The sequence below is a fragment of the Halichoerus grypus genome, chromosome 5 (assembly GCF_964656455.1).
Source record: "Halichoerus grypus chromosome 5, mHalGry1.hap1.1, whole genome shotgun sequence".
NCBI classification, from domain to species: Eukaryota; Metazoa; Chordata; class Mammalia; order Carnivora; family Phocidae; genus Halichoerus; species Halichoerus grypus.
In genome coordinates, this window is record NC_135716.1 from 97,286,627 (window position 1) to 97,296,820 (window position 10,194).

At 45.8% G+C, this 10,194-nt stretch overlaps 1 protein-coding gene across 1 annotated transcript; it reads left to right on the forward strand.

The window, feature by feature from the left end:
- Positions 1-1,053: 1,053 nt before the first annotated feature.
- GNAT2 (G protein subunit alpha transducin 2) lies at positions 1,054-9,140 on the forward strand. The gene is made up of 8 exons (XM_036109869.2): positions 1,054-1,171; positions 2,859-2,901; positions 3,197-3,338; positions 4,065-4,222; positions 6,140-6,268; positions 6,481-6,610; positions 8,251-8,404; positions 8,950-9,140. Exons 1-8 carry the CDS (start codon positions 1,054-1,056, stop codon positions 9,138-9,140), a joined length of 1,065 nt encoding a protein of 354 aa, XP_035965762.2.
- Positions 9,141-10,194: the final 1,054 nt, after the last annotated feature.

The window sequence follows — 10,194 nt, forward strand, 5'->3', positions numbered from 1 at the left end:
ATTTCCCAAGGAAGCAGTTTGCTATATGAGGCAGCAGACCCCCACTCTGTAAGTACCAGCGGAAGTTCACTCACCATGTGAAGCTGGGCCTCAGGTGGCTTTAGTGGGTTGAGGGGAAGCAGCCCCCTTCTGTCTACACATACCCTTTTTCCTTCCTTCATTCAGTCACCAAACCTTTACTGAGGGTCCACTAATAAACCACAAGGTCTGAAGGATTCAAAGATGAATCACATTGGTCTCTGAGCTCCAGCGGAAGGAATTCAGCCCGGGGGAAACCCATGTGTAACATGAAGTACAATATGAAGTGATAAGTGCTATTAACAGAAGCACACATGATGAGATGAGCCAACATAAAGGAACGATGCTGAGAGCTTCCTGGTGCAGCAGCCACTGGAGGAGCTGGAGGAAACATTTCTCATCTTTCCAGGAAGGGCACCACCCTGAACAAAAACTCCTTGCCAGGACCAGCCTGCTATGATGGAGAGGGTGCTTTGATGCCTTGAAGCCCTTAAAACCAAGACTGTACAATCTGGAGCCTCAGGATGGGCAGAGCTTCCTGCATTTATGCCTCTAATCTCTAGCACTAAGATGCAAGTGAATCCAGGGAAGGAAGAGACTTTTAGGGGATCAGCCCCTCAAAAGGATGGGGCAGCCATGATCTCATTCCAGACAGCTTCAGTACCCGCATCCTATCCTCTTGTGTCAGAATCCCGCAGATCATTTTCCTAGTTACAGAAACACAAGTCTTTGCCCTTTGTCATATTGAGCTCTTAATTGGCTTTGACCCGTCACATTGCTAGCTATAAAGGCTACAATCCCTAGACTAAGTAGATCTCCAGCTGGGTAGGGAGTCTCGGCAAAGACAGGCAGGGTATAAGAACCTAGAACTTGCTCCCTCACCGAGCCCCCTATAGACCAGCTTTTTAGGAGGACTACAACGAAACGGATACTCAATCCCAATTTACTTTTTCCTTATTTTCCATCTCACATAGGAAACTCTAGAGAAGAAGCTTAAGGGCCGGAAGAAGCAGCCAAGGAGGAGACAGCAGAAAGATGGGGAGTGGAGCCAGTGCTGAAGACAAAGAACTGGCCAAGAGGTCCAAGGAGCTAGAAAAGAAGCTGCAGGAGGATGCTGACAAGGAAGCCAAGACAGTCAAGCTGCTATTGCTGGGTGAGTGAGATGGGAAGATGAGCCAGAGAAGGTACTGCTCCTTCCTGCTTATCCTGGATGGTAGGTGGGTTCTAGCCCACCCCATGGGGAGGAGGGACGGCAGGTCATTTTTCTTCTCCCCAGCCGGTCTCAGGCTAGGGGATCAGGGCTCTAGGGCTGAGCGTAGCCACCCCAAGGAGATGCAGAATACCAAAGCTACCCTAGAATTGTTCTGCTCTTCCTTGAACCAGGATTGTGCAAGGGCCAGGACAGAGCCATCCATCTCCAGATCTAACCAAACCTAATACCTCACAGCTTGGCAAACAGGGTGAACCCCGGGCTTGCAGACAGTTACCCAATCTGCAGTCAGAGAGCTCTGAGTCAAGGACTCGGGAGAGGACAGTGGACTCAGAAGTCCTACCATATAATCAGTGCCATGTAGTCCCAGGGACAGACCCACTGGTGCTTGCCAAATAAACCGGTTCCTTCTCCTTGCTTCCAGTACACAATTTGTATAAATTTTAGAACTAGGGAGCCCTGAGGGAGGAGGAACAGAGTCTTTATCTACGGCAGTCCTTTCCTGGCTTTCTGTTCAGTAGCTGCCTTGAGAGCCCCTGCCAGATGGGAGGTTTATCACCTTGATGAGCTTCTAAGCAGATCACAGGTCTGTGCTGAAAAAAGAAAAGCACTTCTGTTGGTCAGTCAGAGAAACTGGTCACAGCTGTAAACAGAACCAAGACAATGAAGAGTTTGGGACACCTGGCTGAGGGGAAAAACCTCCCAACAGTACGGAGGTAAGCTAGTTGGAGTAGGCGGCGTCCATGCAGCGGCACGTTGGCTGGCTGGGTTATTTTGAAGCCCAGGCAGAGCCTGGAAACTGCAGCCCCAGGCCATGGCACCTCCTCTTCCCCAGCTGATCTGTGAGCATACGGCTGGAAGCAAGGAGACCAAGAAGCTACAGAAGGGGGAAAGAGATGGCAAGGCCACTGAGAGCTCTTTTAAGCCTAAGAGGCTTTCTTCCACATTCAGGATAAGCAGCTTAGAGGGAACAGGCGCAGCGTTAAGTGGGAGGGGGTTAATATATCAGGGCCATGCAGACTGGGGGAGAGGGTTGAAGGGGATATGGAGGGGGAGCGGAGTGCCAATGAGAGGATAGTAGGACATTTTAGCCAATAAAGGAAAAAGCAAGATGATGAAAAAACGGTATTTTAGTGAAGTCATCCAGCTCTCTGCAATCCTGCCCCTAGAACACTCTCCTGAGTAAATACAGGCAGAGGAGAAATGTGTTAAAGGAATTCCCCTGAATCTATCAGTGGTGCTCAATGAGATTTTGCCATCACTCCCTCCACCTCCCCCGGACACTGGGAAATGTCTAGAGTCATTTTTAGTTGTCACAGTGAAAGAGAAGAGTGCTATTGGCCTCTAGTGGGTAGTGCCCGGGAACGCTGCTAAACACCTTACCATGCACAGGACAGCCCCCCACAAAAAAAGAATCCTCCAGCCCAAAACGTCAGCAGTGCAGAGGATGAAAAATTCTGCTCTAAATCCCACTGAATGGCCGGCAGAAATTGAGGGCAGCAATCATCCCTATGTGTTCTCCCCTAACAAGGCTCCCAAGCAAGTCCTAGCTTGGACTTCCCACAGGCCATCTACCGGAGGGTTGGGGAAAACTGGCAGAAATCTGAAGCATAAGCATTTCTCCCTGCAGGTGCTGGAGAGTCAGGGAAGAGCACTATCGTCAAACAGATGAAGTGAGTAGGAATAAAGCCCCAGAGGACTGAGGTAGGGTGAAGAAGTCAGCAGAGCCAACAGAGGCATGGAGGATGAAGGGCTCCTCGGGCCCAAGGAACCCAGATGTAAAGGATATAAAGAACCTGATTCCCAATGCCCCTCATCTGCATGCCCTTTTCCCCCTCACTCTCCACTTTGGGACAGCAACAGGCATAGAGACTGGGTTCTTATGACCCTTTAAATCCTTCCAGATTCCCAATCCCTTAGGTCTGGTTACTCAGGTCCAACTGAGGACTGGGTGTCTACTCCTCGCAGGATCATCCATCAGGATGGCTATACACCAGAGGAATGCCTGGAGTATAAGTCCATCATCTATGGGAATGTGCTGCAGTCCATCCTGGCTATCATCCGGGCCATGTCCACACTAGGTATTGACTATGCTGAACCAAGCTGTGCGGTGAGTGGTTAACAGTATGTGGTTATGGGTGGGAGGAAAGGCTAATGGCAAGAAATAGCAGCCAACAAGCTATGAGGAAACACGAGTCAAAAGAGTTTCGTGTAACTAAATCCCACCTACTGAGCTTCCAGTCTTTTTACTTCAGTCCTGGAGAAGTATGCAATCCCTACCTTTAAAATAAATTACAAAAATCTGCTCTCAGCTTCCTCTGCCTTTTTGTCTTATTTTACCATTTAAATTGTTCTCCTTGGGCTCCTTGCCCTGGCCATGGAGCTTTTATAAGCTAAACCCCTCGTTCCAGTATTGGCCTTTTCCAAGATTTGAATCATTGAAAGAACAAAGGTGATGGTTTCCTGTCTCCCATGTTGTCTATTTCATGGTCAGTCTGGTCTTTAAACTTCCAACTTCCAACTTCCCTGTGGCAGACGACCCACATTTTGTGGCGGTACCCTCTTGGATGAAGGCTGGAAGATAGAAACACCACAGAGGATGCCCCCTAGAACCTGTTTTCCCCTCGGCATCCCAGGAAGTGGATAAATTGCCACCCTCTGTATCTCCGAAGCACACTCAAAATTAATCGGTGTTTTCTTAGCATCTTCACTGGACGCTGTCTCCATCTTGGGCTTTGGTAGCAATGCAAAATGCTTTCCTTTCAGCAGTATTCCCAGGAGCCTCCTGCAAAGCCATTACTCCTGTGCAGTTCTCAGCCAGGTCTCTGCCTTACAGGATACTGGGCGACAGCTCAACCACCTGGCTGACTCCACTGAGGAGGGCACCATGCCTCCCGAGCTGGTGGAGGTCATCAGGAAGTTATGGAAGGATGGTGGGGTGCAAGCCTGCTTCGACCGAGCTGCAGAGTACCAGCTCAATGATTCGGCATCTTAGTAAGACTCTGATTGGGGAAGGGGTGGGATGAGGCGTAAGCAACCAGGATTTCCAGGAGAAATCACACCCAGCCTAAAATTTCAAGCACTGAAAGCTGGAGTCCCAAGGACTGAATTCAGCATGGATACTTGTTTCGTTCAGACTTGAGCAGTGTTCTACTATGCTTTGGATGTGATGCCCTTAGATACAGTGCCACCATAGTTGTCACCACTCTCTATTGCTTTACACCTGCTCACTGCAGCCTAGAGAGCTGAAGATCCCCCGAATTCAAAACAAAGGTCCTCTGTTTAGTAGCCCTCAGACCGCTGTCCTCTTCCATCAATTCATACACATAGCCTCTCCTTTCAAACCATGAACGTGAAGACACACCTGCAGTTCTGCCACATGCTCTCCCAGGAAGCACTTTATTCACGATGGCCTTTCCAGGGTGGAATTTTCTAGCGGGTAACATTAATGTCACCGAGGCTCTACTTAGGCCACTAACCAGAAGTGAATGCCTCCTTCACCCATAAATAGCATCTTATGTCGGAGTGCCAGGCATGGGACACTGAAACTTCCAGGGCAAACCAAAGGAAGTTGGTCAGGGATTAAAAAGAACCAACTTTCAAAGCTGGTTCCAAAATGATAAGGTACACATCAATCATACCTCTAATGGCATGCAATCTATCATGGATGGGCATGAACTTTGCAGACAGACCTGGATTTAATCCCTGTTCTGTCACCTAGTTCTGTAACATAGTTCTCATTTACCATCCGCGAGCACTGACTCACCAAGGCCCAGGCACTGCCGGGTACATGACGTATACCGTCTCATTTGATCTGCACAGTAAGCCTTTGAGGTACAGAGCACTTTGTATTAGTCCCATTTATAGATGAAAAACTGAGGTTCAGAAGTTAATTAACTTACCCAAAGTCATATAGATAAATGGCAAAGGCTGGATTTGAATCCAGGTCTATTTGACTACAAAGTTGAAGGCTTTTTACAGTATACCACAATGTCTCTTGACCTTGGACCCAGTCATTTAACTCTTCTGAATTTTTCCTTCATCTGTAAAATGGGATATGAAACTTGGAAGGTGTATGAGGTTAAATGAGAATTTCAATGTGCAAATGCCCGGCAGACAGTAAGCACTTGTTAATTTTCCTTCCCTTCTTCTGTCATCTCACTTCATATCTGCCTTCCTCCTGTCTTTTTAAATGTTTTATAATAACTGTCAAACATATACAAAACCAGAATAATATAGTGAATCACCTGGCTTCAACTGTTAACTCACAGCCACTCTTGTTTCATTGTACCTCCATCTCCTACTGGATTATTTTAAAGGGAGTCCCACATATTCTATCATTACATCTAAAAAAAAAAAAAAAAAAAAGCTCTTAAAAAAAAAAGGAATAATCTAATTGTCACACCTAAATAATAATTGCTTAATGTCATCAAATATCCAAGCCAGTGCTCATTTAAGTTTCCCCAGTTATCTCAAATGTTTGCTCCCCAACTTGATTCAGAATATAAATAAGGTCCCATGCAATGCACCGACTCACATCTCTTAATGTCTCTGAAGTCTCTTATAGTCTACTCCTGCGTCTTGATGTAACTTTTGGCACCCATTTAAACCACCAAATCTCACTGAAGGGTCTAGAAAACCTTGCAGTCAGGCAAACCTTAAGGAAAAGTTATCTGACTTGATTTAAATGGGACGGAACCCCTACCTCAACTGGGCATGCCTCTCAACCCATCCCACACTCCCTTTTTTAAGGGCACATGAGGGTTTGAAGGAAAGAACCCTAGGTTTAACAATACAGATTCTAGTCCTGGTTCTATCACCAATTAGTTGTAGAACTTTGGGTAAGACCCTTTACCTTTCTTGGCCTTGGCTATGGAAAGTTTAATGTCAATTCCAAGCTTTTTTCTCTAGCTACCTGAACCAATTAGACCGGATTACAGCCCCTGACTACCTCCCTAATGAGCAAGACGTGCTTCGATCCAGAGTCAAAACCACAGGCATCATTGAGACCAAGTTTTCAGTCAAAGACTTGAACTTCAGGTGAGTACACGGTTCCCTGGGGCACCACATATACACACATGGTTCCCTGAGTACACCTCAGATACCAAAAAAGGGCAAGGGCATGCTTCACTAAAGTCCCATCTGAATGACTACCCTATTTCTCCCCCTTACCCATCTCACTGCCAACTGGGCCCAAAGCGGCCACCTCTCTGGGGTAAACACCAAATGCATGTGCTGTTTTTTTCCCTCAGGATGTTTGATGTGGGAGGGCAAAGATCGGAGAGAAAGAAGTGGATCCACTGCTTTGAGGGAGTCACCTGCATAATTTTCTGTGCGGCCCTCAGTGCCTATGACATGGTGCTAGTGGAGGATGACGAAGTGGTAAGTGGCCTTTGCACCAAGAGCTTTGATAGTTGCCCTGTGACCCTTCCTCTAAGCTTTGTGTCACCAATTCTTCAACTTGGGTGATTTCAAGACAGCCAAGCAGTCCTCTAACAGCCAAATCAACATCTCTGGCAAATAATTCTAGAAAAACCTCCTCTTTTACAGGCTCCAGGTTAGCACTTTAGAGCTCCAGATTTACTGGGAGTGAGCTTGGTCTCAGATCAGACATCCAAGAAGCACTTGGATATCACATAGCTCACAAGAGGAATTGAGTATTAAGGAGACAAGGGATCACAATTGGGTTTGTAAAGCACAGGAGTTACACTTTGGACTTTCCCAGGCTGCCTATGGAAATAAAGGATAGGAGGTGAAAACGATAGAGCAGAAAAACAATGTATGATGTGTATCTCTGTGCAACATGATAGAGGGGCTGGACTACTAACCTCACTTGGAAGCCTAAATATGTACTGTCAACAGGACTAAGGAGAGACTGGCAAATGAGGTTTCTCACATGCCACTTAAATTGGCAGGTGGAAGACTACCTGAGGGTGAGTCTCTTGAGCCTGCAGAGTTTAACAGGAGCTCTGCAGGCCCAGGGTCAGCCCAGCCAGTTACCTTTGGAGTTTGAGACAGAGGATATCACCGCATGGAAAATGCTAATGGAGGCCCACAGCTTACTGATATCAGACAAAGCTCCTACACTCCCATCCCTTGCTCCAGTTCTTCTCCCTTCTCCTTAGTAGTTTAAGTTCACATGAGAGCTCTGTATCTTCTATGCAAATTCATTTTCAAGATCTCTTCCATCTTTAACCCTGAAGTCTATGAGGTTTTAAGGGGTTCTGCAGGAGTATTAGCAATGACAAAGGGCCACAAAAAGTAGATTTGTTTTCTTTCTTCATTAGATGAAAAGATTCAGCCCAAGTCAGCTAACAGCATACTTCAAATCCTAAAGGCCCGCTCCCTGAAAACTGGTCTGGGGAACTGGCAACATCTAGATTCCGCAGATACATAGCACCACTTCTCACTCACTCAGAGTGGCAATCAGAGGAGGAAAGAAAGCAGAAGTGCTTGTGGTGTGGCACTGAGAAATTCTCTAGCCCTCACCCTTTGACACCAAGGCAATAATCCCTATTATGTTCCCGCCCAAACTGAGATCCAGGACTCTGTAACAGAAGCCTAGCAAAGTCATCCTGGAAAAAAAAATCATCCTGGAGACACAAACGGGCACATAACTCAGGCTTAGTTTCAACCGTGTATCAGCAGCACTTACGGGCATCGAAGTTCCTCGCAGTGCCCTGGCAGCCTAAGATCAGCATAACATTTATTGTACACCTATACGCCAGCCACTATCATGGACCCTACATACATGATCCCATCAAACTTCCGTAATAACCCTATGAGATAGGGAAATGGAAACTCAGAAAAGCTCAGTAATCTGCCCCAAGTCACACAGCTATGACAGAACGAAGATTAGAAGGGCAGCTGTATCTCTTGGGCTCTATCCCACCACACCAATAGGAGATAAGCTGTTCCTCTTACATTCGGAGCACTAGTCTCTCCAAGGGGAACAAGAACAGGAAGTAGACAATACCCCATCAGCTCAATCTGAAATCTCTGATGGTGTTTCCTCCTACTAGAATCGTATGCATGAGTCATTGCACCTCTTCAACAGCATATGTAACCACAAGTTCTTTGCGGCTACTTCCATTGTCCTCTTTCTCAACAAGAAGGACCTCTTTGAGGACAAAATCAAGAAAGTCCATCTCAGCATTTGTTTTCCAGAGTATGATGGTAAGTGTCAAGGGCTGGAGACAAGGGTAATGATTTCTTGGTAATGACTGGTGATTGCCTCGTTTCCTATACCAAGGAGACACGAAGGAACCTGTCTTTAAGGAGTACTAAGTGTAACTCCTTTGCTTTGCTGGGTTTGATGATCCCTTATCCCTTTAATACTCAGTTACTCTTATGAGCTTTGTGATGTCCAACTGATACTTGGATGTCTAATCTGAGAAACTTGGGTATTCAGTCATAGGTTTAAATTCAGATGTCCCTGGAACAGAACAGATGTTAGATGCAGGAGAGCCACTGACTGTTCAAATGATACCTAACAGAAATCAAGGGTGGAGACACAGAGATCCTGCTCCTCAATTTCGTTGTTCAACTCAAGTGATAAACACTGGAGTACAATAAAGGAGAGGACCCTCCCTCTAAAAACAGGCCCCCAACTGCAGCTGTCCAACACACTTTGAGGATCAAATTGGTCACGTAAAAAGTAAGTGAGCAGCTAAGAAGGGTTCATTTATCCCACTTCTTCACTATTTTTTCTGGGAAACCAGGAAACAACTCTTATGAAGATGCAGGGAATTACATCAAGAGTCAATTCCTTGACCTCAACATGCGAAAAGATGTCAAAGAAATCTACAGTCACATGACCTGTGCTACAGACACGCAGAATGTCAAATTTGTATTTGATGCAGTTACAGATATTATCATCAAAGAAAATCTCAAGGACTGTGGGCTCTTTTAATTCTTACCACTCTTCAAGTACACATCCCATAACCAGGCTTGGAATCTGGCTAATTTCAAGCAGAAAAGCATAGATCAATATACCATGGCATGAAGAGTGAATCCATTCTCCTTTAGAGATGGACTTATACATGATCGCAACTGTGTCCCGTATGTTCTTTTCAAAGTGGGATAGCTAGTGCAGTTTAAAGAGCACAAGGCCAGGAGTCAGAAGACCCAGGTGCCAGTACTGGTTCTTGAACTTACTACAAGGTATAAGTATTTCATTTCTCTGAGCCTTGAGTCACTCATCTATAAAGATAACTACTACTTCACAGGGTTATTCTAATGATCACAAACATAAACTGAAGGGAAGGCGCATAAAAGCTGTGTGGTTAGAGTCACAGAAAGAAATCCTATATAAAAGCAGCCACTTAGGAAATTCAAGACAAAATTTTTAGATGAACTATCCAAGGAAAGCAGCAAACCTTCCCTACGTTCTGCAAAATAAACAATTAAAAACAAGACCTCAATAAACCTACCACCATTTTTTACAGACTCTCTGTACCTTAGCTCAGAGATCTGAATCACTGGATTGGAGATGTAAGTTTCTAAGGTACACGTCCAAAACCGATCATCTTTATTAAACAGACTATCCCTCTGCAAGCCGCCCAACTGCCATCTCTCTGTAAGTAACTGTCTCAGGTATAAAAGACACTTTTTTTTTAAAGTAGGCTCCATGCCCAGCGTGGAGCCCAATGTGGGGCTTGAACTCACAACCCTGAGATCGAGACCTGAGTTGAGATCAAGAGTCAGACGCTTAACCGACTGAGCCTCCCAGGTGCCCACCCTCAGGTATACAAGACACTTTCTGAATAAACTTGGAAGACTTCAACACACTCCCACTTAAGAGTATTAATGATTTCATTGCTACCACTTCTCAATCACAGAATTTTTTTTTTTCTAAGTGTATTTATTTAAGCAATCTCTACACCCAACGTGGGGCTCGAACTCACAGCCCCGAGATCAAGAGCTGCATGCTCTACCAACTGAGCCAGCCAGGCGCCCCTCACTCA